Genomic DNA, 27,142 nt, shown 5'->3' on the forward strand with positions numbered 1-27,142 from the left:
ACTTGCCGAGCCAGAGGCCATGGCCCCCCAACCCCGGCAAGGGCTTATCTCCTCCCCGGGAGGGCAAGGGCACTGCTCAGAGGAAGCTCACAGCATCCTGTTTCCTTTGGGATCACGGGGATGTGGTCCTGTCACGGAGCTTGGGCTACCGTCCCCAAGAAGGGTTCCGTGGGCAGATGTCACCTTTATTCAACGTTCGCTTAAAACAAGTGAACATACAATATATTTATATTTTATATATTAGATATTTCCTGCACTGAACGCTTCTAGTTAGGGGTGACCCATGGCTTTATTGGGGGGGGGGGGGTGGGGGGGAGAGGAAGGAGTAGTGTCACCGTAGGGGAAGGCAGCATGTCCCCTCCGGCACCCGTGGGTGACAGGGAGGGGGAGGCAGCCGTGAGGCTGGGGGGGCCCATGAATTGATACTCTGAGCCCTCCCAGCTCCACCCCGGGGCTGGAAAAGCCCCTTTTTAGTACAGCTTCAAATTTGAGATCCTGGAGCCCTTCTGGGACCTTTGGGAACAGGTCCCAGAGGGAGAAGACCCTCTCCAAAGGGCTGGGGGGGGGGGGGCACCCATGGCTCCCCCCCAACCAGGGGACAAAACCAGGGAAGAAGCCAAATCCATTTCCCACTTGCTCCCGGGTGCACCGACCCCCAGGGGGTCCCCGCAGCACTTGGGGACCCAAAGAGGCTCCGAGTGAGCCCCGGGGTGCTATTCCCGACCCGAGGAACGTTGAACCCTTCCCCAGACACCACCATGGGCAGACGCGAGACCCCAGTGGGAACAGGAAGGGGGATTTTTGCAGGGGGGGGAGGAGGTGAACAGCCCCCCCCTCCCTGTAAGAAAAAGCAGCCAGAGGGTGACCCAGGGCTCTTGACGGGGCAACATCAGCGAGGAGGACACCGCATCACTCACACAGGGGTTTCTACAGGGACTGGCCGGGACACCCCTGTCCTCCTCCCCTCGCCCCAGCCCCGCCGGGAGCACCGGCTCCGTTTTGGGGGGCTGGAGGGAGATTCCCAGGGGTCGGTTCCTCGGGAGGAAGGAGAGGAGACATGCACAGATCCTGCCCCGCTTCCTCAGACGGGAAAGGGAGAAGAGGAGGAGGAGGAGGAGGAGGAGGAGGGAGAGGAAGGGCTGCAGCAGCACCTTAGTTCTTCAGGATGGTTTCGTAGGCTTGGTAGACGTACTGGGACACCTCCGGCGCTCGGCATTTCAGGGACAACTGCAGGGACAGAGGAGGAGAGGGGGTGATGGCACCTCGCCCCCCGGCGGTGAGCCACCAGCCCCAAAGCACGAAGCCCCCACATGCTGCAGCATCCCCCCCCCCCCCCCCCCCAGGTCCTTATTTCAGGGGGATAAAAGATATTAAAAAGTCCCCCTAAACACCCTCCTCCCTGGTGCTCCCCCCGCCCGGTTGAGGAGCAGAGACATCCACATGCAGCGCAGGCGGCGGGGGCGGGGGGGGGCGCAGGCAGAGGCACACACACGCTTCATCTCTTGGGGTTTGATTCAGCGCCTGAAGCTCGAGGGTGAACGGTTCCCCCAAAGGCACCTTCCTCTCCGAGCCCCCCGGGGTTATTTGCTCAAAGATTAAATATTTAACGACTCTCAACTCAATTAACTCCTCGGCCCGCAGGCGAGCAGGGAGAGCTCAGCAGGGAGGCGACGAGCAGGGAATCCTCCGGGATAAGGATTTGCAGCTCTCCTCATCCCAAGCGAAGCCAGGAGGGTGGTGGGAACACCCCGACCCTCTGAAACGTTCACCTCCGAGGAAGCTCCGCTCCGGGCACCAGCTCCCCCGGGAGGGAGCGACACGGAAAGAGATGTGGGGCTTGGTGGGTAAAACACTTGGAGGGGGGGGGGGGGGGGGAGAAATAACCAGGCAGCAGCCAGAGACAGCCCAAAGGCAGGAGTAAAAACCAGTCTGCTAACCTCCAAATCCTGCAACAGCGGGCAGGCCGGCGAGGGCAGGCAGCAGCAGGTCGGGAGATAGACAGAGAGGTGAGACAAGGCAACACAGCTCATCCCAACCCAAAGAAAACAGGCAGCAAGGAAAGAGGGGAAGGGGTCAGCGTGGGAAAAGCGGGATACGGGGATGGCCGATGGTCGACACGAGGACAGAGCTCTGCTCCGAGGCTGTTGGCAGCACCACAGGCAGAGCCAGGCGTGCCCCGGGAAGAGGGTTTTTATTTTAACGGAGAAATGTTGGTGGGCTGGGACCTCTCTGCTGCCTTTAGCTGCCACCACGGTGCCCCCATAGCGCATCCCAGCAGGGATGGAGCATTGCTGGGCCAGCACAGACCGTGTCTCACCCTCCACATACGGAGGGGGACACCGGGACCGGCACCGACAGCAGCCGGGGGGGTGTCCTGCCACCGCAGATGTGCTGCAGGACCATCCAGCCTGACCCAATGGAAGGCAGGGGGGGCAGCAGTCTCGGCTCAGAGGCAGGCAGGGGAAGGGGCGTACCGTGAAACTGGGATTGCTGGGCTGGATCCTGAGCTCTGCCAGCACCCAGATGCCGTTGGTGAGCTTCAGGGACTGGTAGAGCATGTCCTGGCCCTCCACGTTCCTCTTGGCGATGGTGAAGATGTTGCTGCCTTGGAGTTTGCTGCTAACGGCATCTGCGTGGGAGGAGAGAGCTGCTGCGGGGGCTGCTGGGGGCAGGGGACCGGGTTGAACATCCCTTTGCATCTCCTCCTGTCCCATTCTCCTCCTCCCCCTGATGCAGCACATCCAAAACCCACTGTCCCCACGCAGGGAGGAGAAGGGCTCTATTCGACCAGGCTCCCGGGGAGGGCAGGCAACAGCCCAGAGCTCGATTCACCAGCGGAGGAGCCGCCCCGCTTGGCTCCACAAAGCTCAGCTCGCTGCTGCCAGCAGGACTGAAAAGACTTGGCTGTCCCCAACCCTGGGTTTGCACGTCCCTCTTGGCACCAGATCTCCCCAAGGAGGAACTGGGGGAGAGAGGAGGCAGCAGGGAGCCCGGCCCCAGCTCCTGCCAACGGCCGCCTGTGAGCGTGGGACCAGTGCCCTGCCTGTGGACTGGCCAGGACAGGCTGGGCACTGTCAGGGCTCCATGAGCCAGTTCAGCTTCTCTGCACCGAGACTGGTGGCCAGGGTGGGCACACAGCACGTGTCCCCAGAGGCAGGAACATCCCCATCGAGCACGGCATCTCAGAGGCTGCCAAGTTTCTACAACCAGCAAAGCAGCAGCTCCTTCCTGGAGATATGTGGTGGGCACAGGGGGAAGGAGCTCCCGCATCCCTGGGGCCTGGGCTGGGATAACTGGGACGTGCTGGTCACCAGCAGACAGCTACGAACTGAGCCGGGTCCTTCTGAAGGCTTTGGACTCACCTGCATTGAGAGAACAGTCTTTAATCTGGAACTGGGCTTCGTTCTCGTTGGGAATGTCCTTCCAAGTGGCCAGGAACATCTGCCGCTCTGCAGTGAGGAACAAAACCAACGCGGTGATGAAGCTACAACATCGGCCATTCCCCAAAGGTGGTAGAACACAGGGGCCACGCTGCCATGTCACCGGTGGCTGAAGGGATCTCACCCTGCTGCATTGCCATCCCCCTCCAGCAGCTTCCCAAGACCAGCCTCACCCAGCCGGAGGAAAGCTGCCCGCTTTGGGGGGCGGTTTGGGAACTACACTGGCTCAGGGAAGAGGCCGGGGAGTGCCAGAGAAGGCAAAATAAGCAGCGAACGAAGCTCCATCTGGCAGTGAGGAGTTAGAGAAGGTGGCTTAGGCCATCTCAGGTGGCCACAGTGTGGTGGGAACACGGCCGGGAGGATCTGAGGGGCCGGGATGGCACCTACAGATGGATGGCAGAAGAGCACCTTGCAGAAGCTGTGCTCCCCACACTCCAACTCACCCATCTTCCCGTCCTCCACGAAGAGGATGTGCAGCGGGTACAGGGTGCTGAAGTAGAAGACGTCGATGTTGTTTTTCACCGCGACCTAGGACGGAAGGACACGGGGACGTCAACACCTCTATTGATCTACAGCAGGTGAGCGGTTCCCAAAGGAAGCATCCCATCCCATCCCTCTTGAGCCTGGTGTCATCCATTGGTTGCCAGAAGGCTGGAGAGGCCCAGCATGCTCTCAGGTGTGCCACTGTTCCCAGCGTGTAGGAGAAATTGGGGAACTGCCGGGGCTGCACCCCCTTAGCCCTCTCTCCCAGCTCCCTCCTGGAATCTACAGCTCCAGCGTGTCTCCCCCCCAGGCCGGGACACCACAAACAGATGCTCAGCCACGACTCGGCTCTGCTGCTGTCAGCAAGGATCTTCCTCCGCAGAGGAAACACTCTATGAGGAGCTGGATGTCAGATCGGAGCCAGACTGAGCTCTGACAGCAGACAAGACGATGAGCTGAGCTTTTCTTCTCTCCCGGTTCCTGCTGTCTCCCTCCGGCTCCCTCCCGAGGGAGCACACTCATCCTGGGGCTGCCCCTACCCCATCCCCAGCTCCCCAGGAAGGGGAGGAGACCCCTGAGCGCTCCCCACCTGGAGGTTGTTCAAGGGGTCCATCTTCATGACCGAGCCGACGGTGTTCAGTGGAAGGGAGATCTCCACAGACTGGTTGGGGGCGAGAGGCGCATGGACCTGGAGAGGAGCTGCTGGGGCCAGGCCGAAGCTGGAGGGGTGACATCCAAAGAGGGCAGGGGGTCAAGCGTTGGGGGCAGCAGATGATGGCAGAAGGCACTGCCCACCTGCTCCAGGCCAACCAGGGGACTCCCTGCCTTCCTCCACCCCAGCCCCAGGAACTCCCCAGCTCACCTGGCTGTCCCCGCATAGTCCAGGACCAGATTGGCTCCTGCCCTGCCCACCCTGGGGCAATAACAGGTAGCCCCAAAATCTCACCCCTTCCTCCTACACCCATTTTTAACGTTCCTGCACTATTCCTTCAGGGCCATCCCTTGTTTCCCTTTGAGGGAAAAAGAGGGATCGGTTCACCAGGAGGACAAATAATGGGGTCAGACCCCAGAGGAACAGCCTCTTCAGTCAACTTCTTAGAGGCTTTGGTTTGATGATCATCACCACCACAGCCATCAGAGAGAGAAGGGTCATCACGTGAGGCTGTTCCCAGCCCTTGCACCCCCTTCCTCCCACCCTTTTCCGCATGCAACCGCTGAGCTCAGAGGTGTCACCCGTCATCTTCACTGGTCACCACCAACGCAGCCCCAGGAGGGACCTCACCTGTTGCGGTTGAACTGGATGGCGAAGTCAGACATGACCTGCAGAGCCTTGTTCGTCAGCACGAGGTCCATAGAGATGGAGCCCACCTGCCGGCTGAAGGTGCCGGAGATCTCCAGCCCCTTGGCCTTCATGGCAGGGAGCCAGACCTGGGGTTAAAGAGACAAGAAACCCTTGGGATTTTGACCCAAATCGAACCCTTTGGTGCTCTCCAGCCTGGCAGAGCCACGCAGGGTGTCTGTAAACCAGAAGCATTTCATGGCTACCATCACAAAGTCACCCTCACCCCAGCCAGAGCTGGGGGACGCTATGGCTGAGTCCTCCAAACGCCATCCCACATACTGGGAACCAGCACAGCCCCAAAATTAAGAGACATGAACTGCCAGATCCCTGCTCTCCCCTCTCCTTAGGGCTCTGGGCCACCCAGGGGAACATGGCACTCTGTCCTGCACCCGGGCAAGCACCGTAATGCCCTCTCCATCTGCAGGCCACCACCCTCACCCATCTTGCTACCACACTAGGAAGATGCAGAGTGTCTTCCACCTCCCCCTGAGGAGACCCCGCAGCGTGGAGCAGGCACAGGAGGGTCTTTGTCCCCCTTTAATGCCACAGCAGCCAGTGACTGGAGCTCAGCTGTCCCACTCACCGTTTTGGGTGCCACGTAGGATCCCGACAGGGTCCCCACCCCACCGGTGAGGTCGAAGAGGTCTCCCAAGCCACTGCCCAGGGGTGCCCCCATGTTCGCCGGCATCGTGGTGCTGGGCGCTGGTGTGAAGCTGCTGCCGCTGCCACCACCCATCTGTGGGGGGAACAAGGGAGCGGGTTATGAGGGGCACAGCGGGGCCGGAGAGAGGAGGAGGAGGAAGAGGAGGAGGAGGATGCAGAGGGCACACTCACAGCAGGGCTGCCTCCCACATCGCTTCGCAGCTGCAAGAGAAGAAAGGGGCATCAGCAGGAGCAGGGGCCAGCGCGCCGAGGGCACAGGGGTCCCACAAAAGGCCCCACCAAGAGCTCTCTAAAAGCATCAGTGTGGGCTAGCGAGGGCCCGGAGCCAGCAGGGATGCTCCAGTGGTCCCAGAGTGGGCCTGGTTGTCCCCAAAAAGAAGAGAGGTGTCACTGGGGCACCGAAAAGGACAGCTCAGGCTGTGTGGGGGGAGCAGGGGGTGGGGCACAGGCGCTGGGGCTACACGCACGGACTAGAGGGCTAAGAAAAGGGCTGATCCATACCCCTTCCGACTCGTCCCCCATCTCCAAGCAGAAGCAGGCAAGGCGGAGAGAAGAGCCAGCCACATGCAGAGACAAGCCAGGAGAGAAAGAGAGACAAAAAACAGAGAAGGAGAGGAGGGAAGAGTGGTTAGTCCCGCCACGCTGCCCACCCATCCATCTGTCCGTGGCTGTCCCAGGGCCAGGGGACAGAGCGTGACCGGGGTGTCTCGTCCCCACACTCATTGCCAGCCCGTTACCAAACCCTGGACACCCAGTAAAGAGCCAGGGTGGCACTTGGATGACAAACCAGAAGAGGCAGCAGGCAAAGAGACAGCGATGCTGCTTCTCCTCAGGGAATATCTGCTGGATTTTATGAGTAGTGGAGAAAACTCCAGGCTTTTCCTGTGGGGCAGGCGGTCCCCACCAGGGACATTTCCACCCCTCCTTCCCCTGCAGCCAAACCGCTTCCCGGTTTGCATTCCCAGGGAGACAAGGTGTCACCTCCAGATCTCCCAGCACAGGAGACACACATTAAAGCACCCCATGGGCCAGGAGCTGGCACATCTCAGCCCAGCCCCACAGCAGCTTGGGGCACATCCCCGTTTCACACAGCTGTGGGGGTCAGAGGGGGACCCAAGAAGAGCAGCCACCCCCGTAGCAGAGCACGGACAGCGGGAGCATCTACACAGACCTCATGCACTGAGAGAAAAAGGCACTCAGGAGCACTAACCGCCCTGCTCCAGCCATCCAACGATGACAAGATAAATTAGGGTGCAGCGCCCCTCCATCTTCACCAGCCGTAGAAGGAAAGGATTAGCCCAGGGGACTCCGGGCAACAAGCCTGTCCCATCCCCAGGAGCTCCAGACAGGAGCCAGCATCAAACCCAGCACGATGGGGAAGGACCACGCAGGGCTAGTGACATACCAGGCTGTCCAAGCCACCTCCGAGGAGGTCCACGGCGCCCATCTGCACAGAGGAGGTGGCGATGGGAGGCCCGCTCACCGGGGGACCCAGGTCCAGGTTCAGCAGGTCACCCAGCAGGTCGCCTTGAGTGGGGATGACGGCCGGCTGCTCCGCCGCCTGCACCCCCGAGGGGGCTGTGTCGGGGCTCTCGGCGCTCTCGCTCCTGAAGGGAATGGCAAGGGAAAGACATGAGATCCTGAAGAGCTCTGGCCGAGCTGCCAGGTCTCGCTGGAGACACCAGTTCACCCAACTGGGCTTTGCAGCAAGCGATCAAAAAGACACCCCATCACAGCATGGCTCCCAAAACTCATCGAAATCACCTTCCACTTCGGTCTGAGATCAATCCTTCAGCTTTTAAGGGCAGTATTGAATCCGCACAGCCCTGCTCCTATGGGGAACCTCCCCTTGGGAACGGGGTGGCTTTAGGGGACACAGCCAGCTCCGCATGGCCATGGCAACCGCTTGGCCCAGCATCCAACCTGCCCATCGCACAGATCCAGCCCTGGAAGTCCCCGAGTGGGGTGGGGAGTCACCCGGAGGAGGAGATACTCACGAGCCCGTTCGCGGGGGCAAACTCTTGTGCACGACCCCTCTGCTCCCCTCCACGAAGGCGCTGGGAGGTTTGTGGTAGACGGAGGCCAGCGTCCCGATGTAGCAGATCAGCTCGTCCAGGAGCGTGGGCTCGATCAGGTCCGTCTCCTCGGAGATGAGGGGCTTCTCGGCCAGCACCACCTCCTTGGCGGCCACGGGGTCGGTGGAGAGCAGGCGCCAGTAGATGTAGCCACGGTCCCGCAGGTCGGGGTTGTCGGAGTCCTTTGGGAAACACGGGGGTTAGTGCCAAAGCCATGGGGCAAGGGGAAGCTGCAGCGACTACAGGGCAACTCGGAGCATCCCAGCCACATCTAAGTCTCGCTGTAGTATTAGAGGGATAAAAAGTTAGAGCTATTTATGTCACACCTCTGCTGGAGAGGCCACAGCGTTTTGCTGCACCAGCCTCAGCAGGGAAACAGCCCTCCTGCGCTACAGGAGATGGTGTCCCCGTTCTCCAGGACTAACTACCGGCTTTAACAGAATCAAGCTCCAATTATCTGCCTGCTCTCATGGGTGCTGCATTCCCAAGCCATTCCCGCTGCCTTGGGAGGGGATGTGAAATCCATGGGAAGCCCTTCCTCTGGGAAGGAGCCGTCACCCACCTGCGTGGCCAAGCTCAGAACCTGCTGCACCAGCTCCTGCGTCTCCGTGGGCTTCTTCAGAAAGAGCTTCACGATGGCCGTCAGCAGCTGCAGCTGGACCTGCAGACAAGACAAACAGGGTTAGGGAGGGACAGACAGACCGACCACACCATTTCGGTGCAGGAACACGAGATTTTTCCCCGTACGTGCTGCTGGGACATAAGCCCAACCTGCCTTTCAAGGGACCGATCACACAGTGACCGCTTAAGCGGCGGTGACAAGTGTCAGGGCACCCTGTGCGGCTCCCAGTCGGGTCTGCAGCCTGTTTCAAGCCGATTACCGCACTCCGGGCCCATCAGAGCCACAGGCTGACACCGAGGTTACTGGGCAAGATCTCAGGAGTGGGTTACACTGTCCCACCAGGGCAAAGGCCAGAGCATCCTCTGACTTTTCTGAGGATCAGCAGCAGTGATTTACCCACAAACAACCCCTTTAGACTCGAGATGGGGCCTCCAGGATGGTTGGCTTTGTTATTCTGCATTTGTAGACTTTCCTCTATTCATCACGACTTAGTTTCATGGTGTTGGTAGGAAATTCCCATAGATGGAAACCCCCCCAAAGTTTTCACAGGCAAAACCACCGGCCTCAGCTGCCTCAGCAGAAGGGGCGGGCACTTCCCTCTGCTCATTTCAGCTGCCTGACTCTGTTTTCCAGCTCCAAAAGGCTGATCCTGTCCTGACACAGAGGAATGACCAAGCAATCGGGTGATCCCTCCCAGCTATTAAGGCAGGCAAGTGTTTGGGACACCACCATGGTGGCACTTTATGCGCCACGTTCTCACCCAAAGCTGCTGTGGAACATCACTGCCCCAAGCACCTGGAAGCAAAACACCCTCATGATGCTTCTAGAGCAAATTGCTCCGTTACACTGATTAGCACAAGCTTTTTCCACAGTGTCACCCCTCAACCAGCTGGTCCTGCCGGTGGTCAGACCCCTGCATCCCATGGGGGGCTGCCCCCCATGGGTGAGACACTGCACCTGGGTGCTCTCATCATGGAATCCCTCCAGGAAGCTCTCCAGCAGCTCGTCGGCGTTGTCAATCCGCTCGGCATACTCTCCCACGATCCAGATCATGGCAGCCCGGGCCTCGGGTTCATCCAGGGAGTCGAGGTTCTCACAGAGGGTGGCGATGACACTCTCGTACCTTCCCAAGAAGAGGTAACGTGTTCAGCAAAAGCAAGAAACCCAAGTCCCAGCTCCGCTCTAACTCCAAACCACGTCCCATCCACCCTCAGCAGAACCAGGACATCTCCAGGGGCACTGGCAAGAGCCCCTGTCACATTTCTGGGGTTGTCCCCTCTCCCCAGGGCTGTGACACAGCGTGACACTGCCCACACTGATCCCTCTCCAGTCCCAGAGCATGTTCCCCTGCTTGTCACCCCCACTACTGAATGAACTTCTCAGCCGCGCTCATCTGGTCTCCCTCCTCTCCGCAGCAGCCCCGAGTCACCGGCTATTTGTGCAGAGTTCCTGTTCGTTATTAATTCAGCTCATTAGTATATATTAAGGCTATTAGTGCATGACTTCCTGATCACACAGTTGCCTATTCATCCTGGCTCAGCTGGAACACTACCCTCCTCCTCCTGCTCTTGTTCCAGCATCAGGAGCACTGAATTAGGAGCCAGACGTGGTTTATGGTGACTTGACGGACCTCAAAGTCTCTGGTAGCTCCTGTCCGTTTGGGTGTCTGGACCTGGGACTGCCATCAGGGGGCTGGGGATGTCCCCAGGGCTGGGGACAGCTTTCCTGCCCCCAGCTTAACTCCTCGGGCAGCACTGACTGGTGATCACAACTCCAAATGGCAAAAAACCCAAAGCCACCTTCATTGCAGGGAGGCTCCAGGTAGCTTCACCATCGACCGTCCCACCAGGAGGGTGCAGCCACCCATCCCTCACCCACCCCTGGATCTTTGTAGGGCCCCCCCAAGCACAGATGGGTAGAAAGAGCCCATCTAGGACCAGGAGCATCCACCACGCACTTGTTGGGGTACTTGCGGAAGATGTCCTTGATGACGACAATGGCCTCCTGCACCACGTAGTTGACTTTGGTCTGGATGAGGTCGAGCAGGGTGCTGACACAGCGCTCGGCAGATTGCTGTGGGAGGGACACGATCAGTCAGCAGTAACGCTTTTATGTCCCCATCCCAAAGCCTCTGCTGCCCTTCCCAAACCCCCTCCTTGCTGCTTTATCCCCTCCGTACTTCCCGCAAACCCAACCCAGACCAGAATGGAGGATACACAAGCATGGTCTCCCCTTCCCATCCAGGTCTGGCTCCTCCTCACCGCCCCCCCCCCCCCCCCCAGCCCCCAGAGCCTCCTCTCCTCCCACACCACTTCCTCCCTGCTCCCACGGGATGCATTTCAGACCATCGGGTGCTGGAGTGCAGCAGTGAGCCCAGATCTCAGCTTGCTGGGGCACCTTTAGTTTGGAGCTTCACAGCCACACGGCTCAGCAGTAATAGGGAAGAAAACAGCTAATATCGTGGCAATAAATCCACCCGGGAAAGGCTGGCTACACTGTGGAGGGGATGGATCGCTCGAACAGCAGAGCTCGGCTCCCGGTGGGAAGCGAAGCCTGAGCCAGCCTCAGCCCATCTCCTCCTGCCCGACTCGCTGGTGTCCAGCCATTTGTCTCATGTGACCGAGGATGCTCCGTGGTAAACCCGGTGTGACATCAGCTGGCTCAAAGGCACACGACCTTCCCTGTGTGTCTGGGTTACGCAGAGCCACAGCAAGGCTTTCAATAATCCCCTTCTTCAAATCACCCCCCAGGAGAAGCAAAGCCTCCCTTCGGTAAGAGATTAGCTCCCTCCAGCCCCCCCAAAAAGCCACTTGGGTCATCTGCTGCATTAACATCAGGCAACTGGGTCTGTACTGGAGCACGTGCCTCCTCCAGTGGCAAACGGTAAGGGGATGAGATACCCCATACGTCCCCCACAGAACATCCCCAGGCCCACCAAGGCTCTAGGGTGCTGGGGCAGTGCCATCTCCTGGGGGTGGGATGACCTCCAGCTCATCCACCACGCGCTGCAGAGCGATGCCTTGCCCAGCCCCAGCTGCCATCGGGACCCGAAGCGACTCAGTCCTCACCTCCACCTTGATGGCACAGCGGCCAATGGCTCGAACCGCCTTCCTTACGAAGTCCACATCCACCTCCGTGGCGTATTCCTTCAGCTCCGCCAGCACCTGCCAGAGGGGACACGACAGTGAGAGCCCAGCAAGCAAGAAAAAGTGACCAGAAAAGCCAGACCGTGAGCCAGCAGAAGCAGACTGGGTGGTACAGCTGCTCCCACCAGCGTCCTGCAAAGCTGGATCTAGGATTCCTTGAGCAAATCCCCTGCCCGTGGGGCTGGGAGCCCCCTGGACATCCCCTTTGGTGCCCAACCAGCCCAGCAGCACGGCCGAGCAGAGCCTGACCTGAGCAATGTTGGCCTGGGAAGCCAGGCGGATCATGATGTCCAGCTTCTCCAGTTTGACATAGATGGGGTCGTTGTACTTCACAAAGAACACCTTCATCTCGTGCTTCAGGATCTCGGGCCTGGAGGACAACGAGAAGACACACGCTCTTTCACTTTGACCACAAAGACATCAAAAATCCTTCATGGTTTTCTCCAGAGCTTTCTGGACACCCAGTACTGCTATCGGATGATTTCTCTAGTGGCAGAAGCAAGATCTGAGCTCTGCTCCCACCTCCCAAGCAGCGACCAGCAGGCAAAGCAGGGCAGAAAGGGAGTTGTCCTCCCCAGAAAGCCTCACGCTGGTCAGGAGATGGATGGGGACTCATTTGCCTGACCCTACAGCCAGCTAATGCCTGAGTCCTTGCAGATTCATTACTCCATTAGCCAGCTGCGAGCGTGAATCATCAGTCCCAGGCCGGGCTGGTGGGGACTTGGGGACACCAAGGACATAAGCTGGGGAAACCCAAGAGAGCAAACAGCTCTGGGCCAGGAGGATGAGGCTCCTCGGCCACAAACACAAGGTTCTGTGAGCCTGTTCAATGCCAAGAAACCCAAAATGCCACAATTATCCCCCCCCCAGGACTCTGTCCCTTGGCTCCCCTTCGCTGGCATGCAGGGGACAGGGCACAACCTTGCCGCAAACAAAGACCAGATGAAAAAGCAACAGGGGACGTTTGTCCTGCCAAGGTTGGAGGGGACATCTCGGGGGGAGCCGGGCCGCAACCCCAGAGCACAGGGCTGGGCCGGACCTTCCTCACCACATCATCCTCTCTCTAAACTGGGGAAGGGACGGGCCACAGCTCCAAGGGGCCAACCTGCCTTCCACCTTCCCGCTCCCAGGGACGTTAATTGCTTTCCACTTCTCCCAGAAGTTGCTGCTATTTTTAATAGCTAACTATGGCGATAACTGGTGGGACGGCAGATCATCTGATTGTGGCTGTCACCGCAGAACGTGGCTCTCCAGCTGGCCAGTTCTGCCCGGGGCACACGTGTGGGGCCTCGGACACCTCCTGTCCACCAGCAATTTTAGATCAGCCAAGGGACAAAAGGACTCCCAGCACTTGTGCTAAGAGGACAACTACATAGAAACAAGCTGATCTCACAGAAAGTCCTCAACTAGACATTTTAAGACTCAACCAAAGTCTCGGCTTTTTGCCTTTCCATCCTTTACTCCCCCTAAATAAACAATAATTAAAGTTTAATAATGAGGCACTGGAACAGGTTGCCCAGAGAAGCTGTGGCTGCCCCATCCCTGGAGGGGTTCAAGGCCAGGTTGGAGGGGGCTTTGAGCAACCTGGTGTGGTGGGAGGTGTCCCTGCCCAGGGCAGGGGGGTTGGAACTCGATGATAAGGTCCCTTCCAACCCGAACCATTCTATGATTCTATGATAAAATAAACTCCTCCTGGAGATCCCAGCTTAGCTCCCTGCCCATTGCCTCACATCAAGGCCTTGGATTTTAAACATTAGAGAAGAAATAAAATCCACATGATAGGCTGTGTCGGCATAAACCCCGACACCGCCGCAGTCAGAGGGATTGAAGCATCAGGAAGCAGCGCCCGTAGAGAAGAGGGAAAGCCTGAGGGGGTCCCTCCTGCCGTGATGGGGCACCCACCTCTTCTGCACGATGAGGTTGATGTTGCGGAGAGCCACGTACTGCAGCTCGGGCTCCGCAGAGAGCAGGGTGACCAGCGGCGGGGCCAGCTTCTTCAGCAGCGTGCCGTAATAATCCAGGTCCTTCGACAGCATCTCCATGAATTTCATCAGCACCTTCACCGCCGAGAGCACCACCGCTGAGTTGGCGTGGGACAGCCGGGGCGTCACCCGCTCGCAAATGCTGGGGGGTTTGGGGGACGAGGGGGAAGGAGAAGGGAAATAAAATGATCGCAGTCCATCTTCTTGCCTAAATATTGCTGCTAGTACCAATGAAGAAGGCGGCACTGGCAGAGTTTGGAGCAGGACACCTGAGCAGCACTCAAGACCTTCCCAAGAGATGCTGGACCGGCTCTTAAACACCCCGATGATGGTTATTTCCCAGCCTTTACAAAACCCTATTGCCTTGACCCCTTTCCGAGCTCCCTAGTGCCCGTTCTCCCCTGCTGCATGGTAAGGCCACGTTTTGAAGCGGCTCAAGAAGCACAATCCCTGTGCCAGCAAGGGGACAGGGCTCACTTCGGGACCACGGCAGTCCCCAGGTGGCTGTGCCCAAGGCATGGTGGCCTGCAGGTGCCCAAGGCACAGTGGCTGGCAGGTGCCTGCTATCCCACCTCCCACAGGTCAGGAGGATGAAGATATTTGGAGAACAGCATCGATACCCGCCTGTCCCCCTTCCCGGCCCCGCTCCGGCCAATCCGTGATGCCCTGAAGCCACCACTGCCCTAGAAGTACCCAGAGCCTCCCTCACCTCTGGGCCTCCCGATCATCCTTGGGCATGTAGTTCGCCAGGCAGTCCAGGATGAAGATCTGGCCCCACTCCGTGCACTCGTTCAAGGCCGTGAGCAGCTTGTTGATGGACTGGGGGTTGAGGTCCAGGAGGTTACTGCTCGGGTGAGACTCCGCTATTTCCGACAGAGCCGCTACTGCATTGGCCACTACCTGCCAGAGGGGACGGGACACGTGTTAGGTGACAGCAAATGTGCTTCAGCAGCCTGGGGGAAAGCTGGTGAAAGCGGATGAGCTGTATCCTCGAGTATCAGCATCTCGCATCCCAGTGACATCTGGGCACCAGCTTCTCCCTCCCTCCCTCCCCAGCAGCTGATCCTCGGGAGATGAGCAATCACCGCCAGCACGGTCCCACCACCCACGCCACATCTCCAGCACTTCCCACATCTTCACTGGGAGTCATCCTTGGACCCGTGCCTGGCACAGAGGAACCCGCTCCCTCTCCCCTTCTCAGGGCAGCTCTGAAGAGCACCATCACTGTCCCGGGCTCGCCGCTGTGCCCGTGGCAAGATCTGAAGAGCAGCAAAGGCTGGGGGAAGAGAAACCCTGGGGAAAGCAGGCTTTAAAATTTCTTATGCTTGGTGAAAAGCAGAGAGACTAATGCTGGCCAAAGCCCAGCTGCTAGAAAACCCTCCCCAGATGCAAAAGCCACCAGCTACATGGTACCAGAGCCAAGCATCAGCTCCCCTCTGCCACCGTCCCCTGCTCCAAGCTGGCTGGGGCTGCCTCCTCCACACTGGGAACATTAATAACACACTGCCGAGGAATTGGAGATACCTTCCATCCAGGAGGACAAAGAACACAGCCTGCAACCCTCAGAAACCGCTGTCCCCAAAACTGGTCTGTTAAGCACCAAAAAGAGAGCGAAGGGGAGCACGGGAGGAAAGAAGTGAGCACGTAAAGATGAAGGGAGAGCATTTACCACCACTCAGATGAAGAGAAGAGAGGATGGAGAAGGCAAAAAATAATCACCATGGGGTTGGAGTCCGAGATGAGGTCCTTAAGGGTGTCCAGGAAGCCCTGGTCCTCCACCAGTTGGGCGTTGATGTCGTGGAGCTTCGCCACGCAGACAGCTGCCGTCTTGCGCACGTAAGGGTCCTCGTCCTTCAGGCACTTCCGCAGGGGCTCACAGAGATACTCCGTGATCTTGTCCACGCGGATGCAGCCCATGGTCCGCACAGCCAGAGCCCGGATCAGAGGGTTTGGGTCCTCACAGTCCTGCGGGGATGAGAGGAGGAGGTTAGGTTTCCAGGGCCTCTTCTCCTTGAATCACAGGCATCAGCGGTGGCTTCGGGACCTCCATTCTCCTTTGGGTTCCTTAAGTCTAGAGGTTTTAACACTCTGCTCTCAAGAACAAGCCCCTCAAGAGAGAGAGCTTTGATTTCTCGTTCTGCAATCTGCCACCCACAGAGTTTTCACACCATCACTTCAAACACACCTCCAGGAATCTGATGTCTTGTCACTTAAACCAAGCATCTGAAGGCAGCTGCCACCCAGCAAAATGGCCACCAGACCTGGGAAAGGCATCTCTCGGGTTTATTGTGTGGGGTTTATTTTTTCTTCCTAAAAAACCAGAACTCCTTTTAATGCCCACCAAGCCCTTTCACAAAGTGATTTGGCAACACCTTGGCTCCTAACACACACGCTCCTCAGTTCCCAACTCCAACTCGAAAGATCACGAGGGCTGCAGAGACTTCAGGGCGTCAGCTCACATGACGGTCGTTCCATCACGGGAGCTGCCCACAACCGAAGCTGCCACTGACACAGCAAGTGGCACGGCACGGCTGCCAGGAAAACGGTTTGAATTCTGCATTACTGGACAAATTTGCTCAGTCACCTAGAGCTAAGGGAGCTCCCGCTCCTGAAGGGAGAGGCTTTGGAAACCTGCCCAAGGTCCCTCCTTCGGTGGCCTTGTGTGAAACCGGGGAGCCCGGCTCTCGGGAACCCAGCCCTCGCCTCTCACCTTCACGAAGGTGTTGACTGCCATGATGGCCATGTCCGGCTGGCTCTTGGCGTAGTTCATCAGGTAGAGGTAGACCAGCTTTTTCAGCTCCAGGTTGTCCGTCTGCATACAGTTCACCACATCCGGGAAGAGAGCGCTGAAATGTCAGGCACCAATACAGGTTAGGTGTGGACCTGCTGGAGCCAAGCTCCGAAGAGAAAGATCTGGGGGTCCTGGTAGACAGCAAAATGACAATGAGCAAGCAGTGTGCTCTTGTGGCCAGGAAGGCCAACGGAATCCTGGGCTGCATAGGGAAGAGTGTGGCCAGTAGGTCGAGGGAAGTCATTCTCCCCCTCTACTCTGCACTGGTGAGGCCACAACTGGAATACTGCATCCAGTTCCGGGCTCCCCAATTCAAGAGGGATAGGGAACTACTGGAAAGAGTCCAGCGAAGGGCAACAAAGATGATTAAGGGATTGGAGCATCTCCCTTATGAGGAAAGGCTGAGAGAGCTGGGACTCTTTAGTCTGGAGAAGAGAAGGCTGAGGGGAGACCTTATCAATGCCTATAAGTATCTCAAGGGTGGGTTGAAGGAGGAGGGAGCCAGACTCTTTTCAGTGGTTCCCAGTGACAGGACGAGGGGCAACGGGCACAAGTTGGAACATAGGAGGTTCCACTCGAATATGAGGAAGAATTTCTTCACCGTGAGGGTGCCAGAGCCCTGGAACAGGCTGCCCAGGGAGGTTGTGGAGTCCCCTTCTTTGGAGATTTTCAAGACCCGCCTGGATGCAGCCCTGAGTAGCATTCTCTAAGCAATCCTGCTTCAGCAGGGGAGTTGGACTAGATGATCTATATGGTCCCTTCCAACTCTAAAAAAAATTCAGTGAAATTCAGTGAAACACAAAGCACCGCTGAGCCAGGGGAAGGAGACACCGCTCCTATGGGACTCCCCCGGCAGCATGGCCATCCCCTTCCCCATGGCTCGACCCACTCCTGAAGCCAGAAACCCTCAGGTTCTCCCAGGACCTGAGCCCGCTCTGCAAGGTCTTGGGGAAATGGGGTGAGGAGGAGGCAATGGCAGCTCCTGGGGATGGAGCTGGTGGGAGCAGGGCAGGAAAAAGGCCAGGAGTCAAGAAGAGATGACGGCAATAGGGAAATGGGGCGCCTTTCCTCAGCCCTCCCCAAAATGGTCACTGATCACTGTGGAAAAATGTGTTGAGATACAAAAAAAACCGGAAGGGATGATGGTGGTGGTGAGGGAGAAACCACAGAACAGCGAAACGCCGGGGCCGAGAGCAGCTCAGGCAGGGAGAGGGTGAGTGATGTGGCTAAATCCCCCATCCCCAGTGGGGTTTTCTTTACGGCTCACCCTCAAAAGCGGCTCCAAACAGTCCCTAATGGACAGAAACTGAGCTCCCCTACAAGGCTCTGCTGCATCCCAGCTCCAGTGGGTGTCCCCTGCCCCAGGAGGAGGTGTCACAGGATGGTGCGAAAGCCTCTGGTGCCTGTGAGAGGACGTGGGAGATGACAGGACGAGGGGGAAGGGTTTGACACTGAAAGAGGGGAGATGGAGATGAGATGTGGGGAAGAACTTCTTTGCTGTGAGGGTGGTGAGAGCCTGGCCCAGGTTGCCCAGAGAAGCTGTGGCTGCCCCATCCCTGGAGGGGTTCAAGGCCAGGTTGGAGGGGGCTTGGAGCAACCTGGTGTGGTGGGAGGTGTCCCTGCCCAGGGCAGGGGGTGGCACTCGACGGGCTTCAAGGTCCCTTCCAACCCAAACCATTCTGGGATTCTCTGAGCCATTTCCCCCTCAGCCTCTGCCCAGTCCCTCCTGCACAGCCCTATCAAAGCCATCCTCGGCTTTTGCGGATGTCAAACCTGTCCTGCCATAAACTGTTCAGCGCTCGCCCCACGTCCTACGCTAGAAACATCACGTTAGTGAAGGGAACACCCAGGACTGGGTATAAGGAGCAGCCCCGCTCCCCCCAGGCGAGCCCTGCAGCAGAGCGATGCTCTGCCAGGACGGATCAGAGCTGCCTTCACGGAGCTGTGGAAGGGGCTACTCCTTCCCAAACACCCTAGAGCTGCGGGATGCCAGAGACCACAGACGATAAAGACAGCCCAGTTAGACTATTAAAGATACAGACAGCCCAATTAAGACTACTATACCACCTTAGGAGAGGCAATCAAGATCAGAGGGCTAACGAGGGAGTTATCCCACCCCGACAGATGTCCCTTGGCTCCTGGAAGCTTCTCCACCACCGCACACCCAGCCATCGCTTACAGGATCAGACCCAGCGCCCCCCTCCCGAGCCCAGGGGGCAGGCGCTTTGCTAGTTCTCTGGCAGAGCTCCTGCTGTCACCCACCTCCGCTGCTGTCACCCCAGGCTAAACCAGGCTCTCCCAGCACTTCCCAGGGCGGGCTGAGCTTAGTAAAGTGCTTTCCCGCAGCCGAAAATGCGCAGACACCCCCAAAAAAATGGGCTGCCACAGCCGATATTTCCTTTCCAATCGATGTAGCTTCTGCCGAGCACTGACCAGCCTCGGGCAAGTCCCTGCCTCGTCTGGTGTCGTCTTCTCCGCGGTGGCCCCAGGACAGAGCTGCGAGTGCTCTGGGAGCTGGGGAGACGCTGGTTTTCCGAATACAGAGCTCAGACGGCGGTTTTCCTCCATCTACTCTCAAAATGCACCACGAAAATCAAAGCGCTGGCATCACCAAGGGTGTGCCAGGGACAGGATGGTGCAGGGAGGAGGGGACAGAGGGGCCACATGCTGCTCGGTTGGACGGATAAAGGAGAAGACTGGACTGCATCAAGAGAGGGCATCCTGGGCTGCATCAAGAGAAGCGTGGCCAGCAGGTCACGGGAGGTGGTTCTACCCCTCTACTCTGCGCTCGTGAGACCCCACCTGGAATACTGTGTCCAGCTTTGGAGTCCTCAACACAGGAAGGACATGGACCTGTTGGAACAGGCCCAGAGGAGGGCCATGAAGACGATCAGAGGGATGAAGCACCTCCTCTATGAAGACAGGCTGAGAGAGCTGGGGTTGTTCAGCCTGGAGAAGAGAAGGCTCTGGGGAGACCTCATAGCAGCCTTCCAATATCTGAAGGGAGCCTCCAGGAGAGCCGGAGAGGGACTCTTTGTCAGGAGATGTAGTGCCAGGACAAGGGGTAATGGTTTTAAATTGGAAGAGGGGAGATTTAGATTAGATATTAGGAAGAAATTCTTTCCTGTGAGGGTGGTGAGGCACTGGAACAGGTTGCCCAGGGAAGCTGTGGATGCCCCATCCCTGGAGGAGTTCAAGGCCAGGCTGGATGGGGCTTTGAGCAACCTGCTCTAGTGGAGGTGTCCCTGCCCATGGCAGGGGGGTTGGAACTCGATGATCTTTAAGGTCCCTTCCAACTCTAACCATTCTATGATTCTAAGACAGAAAAGCATCCACTCAACCTTTTGGACTGGAACGGCTGCAAAAGGCTTATTGACGCCGAGGCGGAGACACCAACCCCCTGCCATAAAGGCTCAGGGAGGGTTTCTGCTTGTTTTGAGTAACACCTGAAGGAAGCAGCAATAATCCCAACAAACTTATCTGGCAGCCAGATCAATCCTCTTTCAGCCAGATTAGCACCAAAGCCAGGCAAACCCCCACCCGCCAGACGGCCACGCTTACACAAACACTTCCCTCCCGTAGCAGGAGGCAGAGCTGTGGCCAGGAGCTCGCTCGGTCTTTGCCCGAGATGAGAAGGTGGCCTTCCCAGGTGGCCAAGAAAGCCAACAGCATCCTGGCCTGTATCAGGAACAGCGTGGCCAGCAGGACTGGGGCAGTGACCGTTCCCCTGGACTGGGCACTGGGGAGGCCCCACCTCAAGTGCTGTGTCCAGTTTTGGGCCACTCAAAACTGGAAAGACCTTGAGGTGCTGGAGCGTGTCCAGAGAAGGGCAACAGAGCTGGTGAGGGGTCTGGAGCACAAGTCTTGTGAGGAGCGGCTGAGGGAGCTGGGGGTGTTCAGCCTGGAGAAAAGGAGGCTGAAGGGAGACCTTCTCGCTCTCTACAACTCCCTGAAAGGAGGGTGTAGCCGGGGGCAGGGGGGGTCGGTCTCTCCTCCCAAGGAAGAGGTGATGGGACAAGAGGAAACGGCCTCAAGTTGCACCAGGGAAGGTTTAGGATGGATAGAAGGAAAAATTTCTTCACGGAAAGGGTTGTCAAAAGCCTTGGAAGAGGCTGCCCAGGTTAGTGGTGGGTTTTGTCAGTGTTGGGTTGATGGTTGGACTCGATCTGAAAGGCCCCTTCCAACCCAAACAATTCTATGACTCTATGAAAACCACCACAAAAACCCCTGGGAGAAAGTGGGAGCCCACAATCCATCCGGACACCCTCCCGGCACGGTTTGGCCACCAGGACAGCACCGCCACCCACCTGACATCTTTGCCAACAGTCATGGACGCTATCACCTTCTTCACGGCCTCCTTCTTCTTCTCCTTCTTGTCGCTGTTGAGTTCAGCTTTCAGCTCGAATATCTCCCCTGGAGGAAGGGGAAAACAGAGAGCTCAGGGGTTATGGGATGGGGCACCCACCGCCCCCACTGGGTGCTGCTCCCAGGGGAGGACGATCCCAGCTTCCACCCGCTGCATGCCAGGGCCCCTTTGCCACCCTGGGTGCTCCAGGAGCTGGAAAAGGGGATTTAACTTCCCAAATGTCTCATTGAGAGTCAGGGCCACTCCGGGGGCTCAGTTCTCATCCATGGAAATGGAGATGGTGCATCCCTGCAGCTTCTCCAGCCCCAGAGGGCTTTAGGGATGGGAGATGCTGTAGGGATGGTGAGCACGAGAACCCCACACCTCTAGCACAGGACGCGGGGTTTACTTGGTGGGTATTTTTGGCTGTGGGAGCAGTTATCACAGCGCGCAGTGAAGTTCCAGCCCCACAAATGGCTGTTGGGAGACCCTCCCCTACCTGCAGGGCCCACCGCTGCCAACGCAGGTAGATTTTGGGAGCTGCTCCTCAAGCCCATGCAAGGGATGGTGGCTCCCAAACCCTACCCCGCATGTGGCAGCAACCCCCCCGTCCAGCGCCTTGCTGGGGCTGACAAGGAAGCTCTGGACCCAGCCCAAGGGCAACGGCTCCCACCCTGAGCTCTTTACTCACTCCTGGGCAAGCAGATTGAAGAGGAAGATGCCACACGGCTTCCTTCTGTATTAATTCCTTGGTCTGGAAAGAGCTTAAGCTGAACGCCCCAAGGGCTTCTGTCCCAGCCAAGGAGAGCTCAGAGCCGGGGGGCCGTGTCCCGCAGCCGCTCCTGAGCCGCTAAAGCCCATAACCCAGTTGCCAACAGCCTTGTCTGGGTTCAGGGGGCTGGTGACAAGGTGCTCTGACCCCCATGGTACCCCAGGAGCCACCTCAGCTGCACTGGAGCGAGAAGCAGGGGGTCGTCCTGCGTGGGCTCAGGGCACTCCCATGAGAGCGGGATCCTCCACCAGCTTCCCACCGCAGGGACAACCTGCAGAAAAAATTGTGGGAGCCTCCCCATCCCTCTCCCTTACCTTTCTTTGTGGTGGTGAAGTACTTTGAGTCCGTCATGGTGGTCTCCAGCTAGCAGCAGGTCCCTGGGGGAGGCAGACCAGAGAGGTTAAGGGTTGATAATTTCCTTGCTGGGGTCACTAATGGAGAGATCCAGGACGGAAAAGCCAGAGGAGGGAAAGAGCTTGGGATCTCATGGGAAGCATCACAAGGAGATGAAGCACCCGGAGGAGCCCGTTCCCCAGGGGAGGGTGAGCGCCTCGCAGCCACACCACAGGCTCCGGCGATGAGTGGGGAATCAGGTGGTTCACTAACGAGGATGTGGAGGAGGAGGAAAGCAGTCACTGAAAACACCAGCCTTCACCCCTGCTCAGGCTCCAGCCCCGATCCGCTTCTCTCACCAGCAGCGGCCGCTTCGCTCACCCCATCCCACACGGAGCTGGGCAGCCCCCACAAGGGCTCAGTGACCTTCCCCCGGGTTCACATCCCCTCATCCAAAAAACGCTTTGCTAGGGAAAATTCACCCCCAGCCCTCCCTCGCACCCACACAGGGAACAGCTCTGGGGTGGGAAGAGGAACCGAGCAAAACCCAAGGCTCAGAGCAAGGGGTGGGGGGGGGGAGGCAGGAGGCTGGCAGCGCCCAGCCAAGCATCAAAAGGAGCCTCTGACAGAAACCATCCCTGCTCCAGCAGCGTGGCTTTAAATTTAAACATTTATGAGGTTTCCCGTCCAGCACTTGGGGCTATATTATACAATTCAGGCATTTCAGGGCAGCTTTACGGCTTGGCAGGCTGGGGAAACCCGACGGGCAAGGCAGCAGAGAGCCCTTCTTCAAGGTCAGCGGGGGATTTGTTTCTTAGGGCCGTTTCACCCATCTTTCCTTCAACAGCAGAGAAACCAGAGAATCGTCCTTGAAACCCTGCAGTGGCCTTGCTGCTTTGGAGGGGCAGGAGCACGGAAAGCAAAGCCAAGCCAGGAAAAAGGAAAAAAAAAAAAAAAAAGCTTACAAATGGTTTCAAAATGTAAATGAGCATCTTGAAAGCCAAATGCAGCAATCCCCGGCGAGCAGAGGAGATGCGGGCAGAGAAACTGCATCCTCTGTTCCCTCTCCAAGCTGGATAGGGATCTCCAACAGGGATAAAAAGAAAATCTGGATAAAATCTGGGGGCTGAACCCGCCGGGCAGAGCACACAGGCAGAGCCAGCTTGGCGGGCAGTAAGAGGAAAAAAAAAGAAGAAGAAAAAAAAAGAGTTTGCATCAGTTTGGGGCTCGTTTCGGGTGTCGGCAGCGCGGTCCCGATGCTGTTACAGAGGGGACAAGTCTGCCAGCGTGTTTCTCCCCCCCCGCCCCCCGCCAAGGGTGGGAAAACATCCTCCCGGGCAGCCTTGTGTAAGACACGACATTCCTCTCCCTGCTTCGGTTACCTGGGATTTATTCAGAGCCTTTTATTCCCCCCCGGGTGGACGGCTCTCCAGCGACCAGCGGGAGCTCCCAGGCTGCGCCGCAGCAGCTCTCTGCGCCTGACTGCAGCTCCCGTCCTGCGAGAGAGAGAAGGGGAGGATGGAGGATTTACCGCAGTCCCTCCGATTTCCCTGACCTGGCTCCCGGTCAGCCCCGCTCTGCAGAATTTTGCCTGGAAAGCAAACTTGAAGCCTACCAGGGAATTTCTGCAGCCGGCTCGGAGACATGGAGCTGCTGCTTTCCTGCAGTTTCCCAGAGCCCCCGGGGCACCGCGGTTTTGTGTTTTAGCCATCCAAAAACCCCAAGTCACTTCAGACACAGAGAGGGCCACCCATCTCCCCCACCCCTTTAAGCCCCGCGGGCGCCCACAGCAGCCTCCAAAAACCAAACTGCTTTTTTTTGCAAAACAAAGCAAACCGGGCTCCTCCTCCAGCCTGAGCTGGAGAATTCTCCAGCTTAATTCAGGCGCACCCCTCGCCCCCCCCAACACCAACACCTCATCCTCCCCGGCGGCAGGACCAGACTTGAAGCATCCCCAGCGCCTCAAGCTGGACGATGAGAGGCCAAACCTGGGTGCTCAGCACCTCGTCGTCCGTCCCCCCCCCCTCCAAGGGTGAGGAGGCAGGGCTGCCTGCCAGCCCGGGGATGCGACCAGCCCTGCTGAAGGTGAACTCCCCCGAACTCAGCCCTTGGGCAGGGTCCAACGCTGCTGCCCGGCTCCAGTTTTAAGGAAGGGAAAAGAAACGGCGTGGGGACTGCAGAGCAGCTCTGGCGTTACCCCATCTCCCGCTACACACGGCTTTGCGCGGCTTGAACTGGGCAAAGGGATGGATGGGGCAGGGTCCCCTTCTCCTGAGCTGGAACCCGACAGTAAATAAGGCAGATTTCTGGAGTCAGAACTGGAGCCAACAGCCCCCATCACCTCATTTGAACAGATCCGATCGTTCAGAGTCGTTATTGCGAGTCGCAAATACTCTGCCCTTGCTAAACACCCTCCACCCAGCGAGGGAAACCGGGCGGCGGGAGCTCACCCGCAGGCAGGGAGGTGGCAGCGAGCACTCGCCGCGTGGCAGAGCCGGGAACCGAGCGCAGGCGTTTGCTCCCCCCCCCCACCCCAGGCTCCAGCAATTCCAGGCTGGGAATAATATCCCGGCACTCGCTGATCTGCTGGGAGCGGCGCCGGCACTCGGAAAAAGCAGGATGTGAGATTTGCAGCAGCAAAGAAACGAGGAAGACAAAAAGCCCCTGAACCTTGAGGCGGCTCAAACGTCACCCCATCTTCTCGCCCAACTTATCTTAAGCCCGTCTCGCAAACCAGACCCAAGGGGTTTAAAGCGTTTGCGAAGACCTGGCAGCAAACCAGCACCTGGGTGTCGGAGGGGAGCACCCAGAGCTCACCCACACCTGGTCTGGGTTCCTTGGGTCCGTTTTGAGGACAAGCCTTTGTAGCGGCACAAACCTGCATCCTCTCTGAGACGCCGGACCTGCCGTCCCCCAGGGCACGAGGGCTCCCACCCATCTCTGGGGTGGACCCCCCTCTCAAAGCCCTTTTCCTGGTGAAACCAGGACACATGCCATCTAGCCATCCCTCCTCTACCTCCCACCTCCCAGGCTGCACTGACAAGGCTCAGCGATGGAGATTTGGGGAGCTCAGCGCCGCCCAGCCCCCCACGCCAGCTTCTAGGAGGAAAGGGGCTCCCCAAAGTGTTTTACCCTTCATCTTATTCACCCAGGATAAGTAAATTCAAGAGCTACAGAAGACCCAGAGCAATGCTGTTCTCCTGAGAGCCCCGGTGTGATGGTGGCCACGCCAATCTACCTCCCACACTCCTCCTCCACCTGCATTGGGGTGGAAAACATCCTCCACATCCACCCAACACGCAGCAGAAGGGTCCTGCTACAGACACCTTCCTTGATGGGCACAGCTTTAACGAGGTTATTTTGCTCCTGCGATGGAGCACCAAGGAGCCCGTGGCCCAGCTGGAAGAAGGGCCGTGGTCCAGAGCATCTGATTTTCTGCCGCTCACGAAGCACGTTGAGGCTGAAGCCAGCAGGTTCCTGGGGACAACACCGACGCTGAATAATCTATCGCTTGCACCACTCGTTTCCTCTTATCAAGAGTGGAAGATAAGAACTCATTAGTGACCTCCAGCTACTCTTACCAGTCTGTTTTAGGCCAATTCCTCCATCCTTGAAGGCTGAGATGCCACTGACGGGAGTTTTTCAGCTTCTAACGGCAGAGATGCCTGGGAAGGGATGCAGGGAAAATGCTGCTGCCGCCGCTCTTCCAGAGGAACGAGCCATCGAAGCACCACACGAGCATTTAAACCATGGCCAAGGCACCCCAGCTCCCTGGTTATCACAGCAAGAGGACTCGCTGCCACTCCGCTGATCTTTCTAGACTCCGTGACAGCCCAGAACAGGAGTTTACTGCCTGAAATAAGTTTTTATCTACCCAGCCTAACGTGTGTCTTCAGGAGGGAGGGAAGGAAGGAAACAAATGCAGGGAGACGCATCCGCTCCAGCCCCACGCAAACACGCGTCCCCTGAGCACAGGGGGGTGTACGATGGCACCTGAAGCAGAGGGAGAAGCAAAGAGGAGCAGGAATTCAAAGGGCAAGCTTCTAGGAAACAGCTCATGTGGAAAACAGAGGGTCAGCTGAAGGTTAGCAGGGAAAGAAAGCTCTGAGCAAGCAAGGCAGCTTCTCGCAGCTGCAAATAAAGCGCTCGAGGGCAGGAGGTGGATCAGTAAAACCCAGCAAGTCGGCATAATTAAAGAAACTTAAGGCAGACTGAAAAAAATCCTGACTATGGAGAGGGTAACTGAAGCTGCGGGGACTTCACACGACTACTCTCCTTGATGTGAACCAACTTCAGGCCAAGGCAAAAGGCCGGGCAGGCACGAGGCAGTGACAGCCCCCACAGCTGAGCAGCGTTGCGTGTCCCCAGACTCCCCAAATAAACCCCCCCCAGACCGGGCACAGCCACCACTGGGGGAAGATGAAAAGCAAAGCACGGAAGAGGAGCACGAGCAGCTGAGGGTACGAGAGCCAGCAGCCGAGGAGCCTCCCGCTGAACCCCATTATTTTTTCCTCCTAACTCACAGCAGTGAAGTTACATGGATTATCCCGTCCTGCAGACGGTGCGTAGTCACGGGCACAGCTCCCATCCCCGTGCCCCTCCCTGCCTCTGCCCCACACCTCTCCCCACAGCCCAAGGACTCACACCAGCCCCATACATGCTCCCTAGGAAGACATTTTCCCTAAGAACTGGCCTAACAAGCCGGTCTAAGCTCAGGCTCAGCCCTGCAGCACGCAGCAACACGCCTGTTATCGTGTCCCCAAACCTTCACACCTCCCCGAAGGGACCAGGACCATCCCATCCGGCTGTGCCCGGCCACGAAACAACCCCCCTACACCGTGCCACAGAACCCGAGGGTTGGCAAGACCCTGTGCTCCCACCGAAGCTGTAAATATACACACACACACACCCCCCCGCCGGTGTCCTCCCCCAAAGCCAGCGAGTGCCACAAATTATCCCACACCTTCTAGAATAAAAGGCCCCGATTAACAGCAGCGCAGACGAAGGTCTGTGAACGCAGTGGGCTGGCAACCAGCGTGTCCTCTTGCCAACCTGAGCTCCTGAGTGACCCACACACCTCCCAAGGGGGTCTGTTTCCCATCGACCAACCGATGAAGGTGCCCCAGTTTAACAACTAAAAGCTACTGG

The 27,142-nt window shown here is 58.0% G+C and overlaps 1 protein-coding gene and 1 non-coding gene across 10 annotated transcripts; both read right to left on the reverse strand.

Moving 5' to 3' along the window:
• Positions 1-166: 166 nt before the first annotated feature.
• Positions 167-22,038, reverse strand: AP1B1 (adaptor related protein complex 1 subunit beta 1). 9 transcript variants are annotated; one of them, XM_074159268.1, is made up of 22 exons: positions 21,976-22,012; positions 20,852-20,957; positions 16,464-16,599; positions 15,473-15,718; positions 14,463-14,653; positions 13,674-13,895; positions 12,021-12,141; positions 11,694-11,789; positions 10,583-10,698; positions 9,583-9,748; positions 8,566-8,664; positions 7,926-8,185; positions 7,334-7,535; positions 6,430-6,450; positions 6,100-6,129; positions 5,849-6,001; positions 5,206-5,351; positions 4,513-4,642; positions 3,884-3,968; positions 3,363-3,449; positions 2,475-2,629; positions 167-1,227 (listed from the first exon to the last, which is right to left on the reverse strand). In XM_074159268.1, exons 1-22 carry the CDS (start codon positions 22,010-22,012, stop codon positions 1,153-1,155), a joined length of 2,880 nt encoding a protein of 959 aa, XP_074015369.1. In that variant the 3' UTR covers positions 167-1,152. The 9 variants fall into 9 exon arrangements, with proteins under 9 accessions (XP_074015369.1, XP_074015375.1, XP_074015378.1 ...); XM_074159269.1 differs by lacking the exon at positions 6,100-6,129 and adding an exon at positions 1,938-1,946 and having other exon boundaries at positions 1,153-1,227; XM_074159273.1 differs by lacking the exons at positions 6,100-6,129; positions 6,430-6,450 and adding an exon at positions 1,938-1,946 and having other exon boundaries at positions 1,153-1,227.
• Positions 4,992-5,096, reverse strand: LOC141472721 (small nucleolar RNA SNORD125). The gene has a single exon (XR_012463543.1). It is a non-coding gene; the product is annotated as a small nucleolar RNA SNORD125 (small nucleolar RNA).
• Positions 22,039-27,142: the final 5,104 nt, after the last annotated feature.

The sequence above is a fragment of the Numenius arquata genome, chromosome 16, assembly GCF_964106895.1.
Source record: "Numenius arquata chromosome 16, bNumArq3.hap1.1, whole genome shotgun sequence".
Taxonomy (NCBI): domain Eukaryota; kingdom Metazoa; phylum Chordata; class Aves; order Charadriiformes; family Scolopacidae; genus Numenius; species Numenius arquata.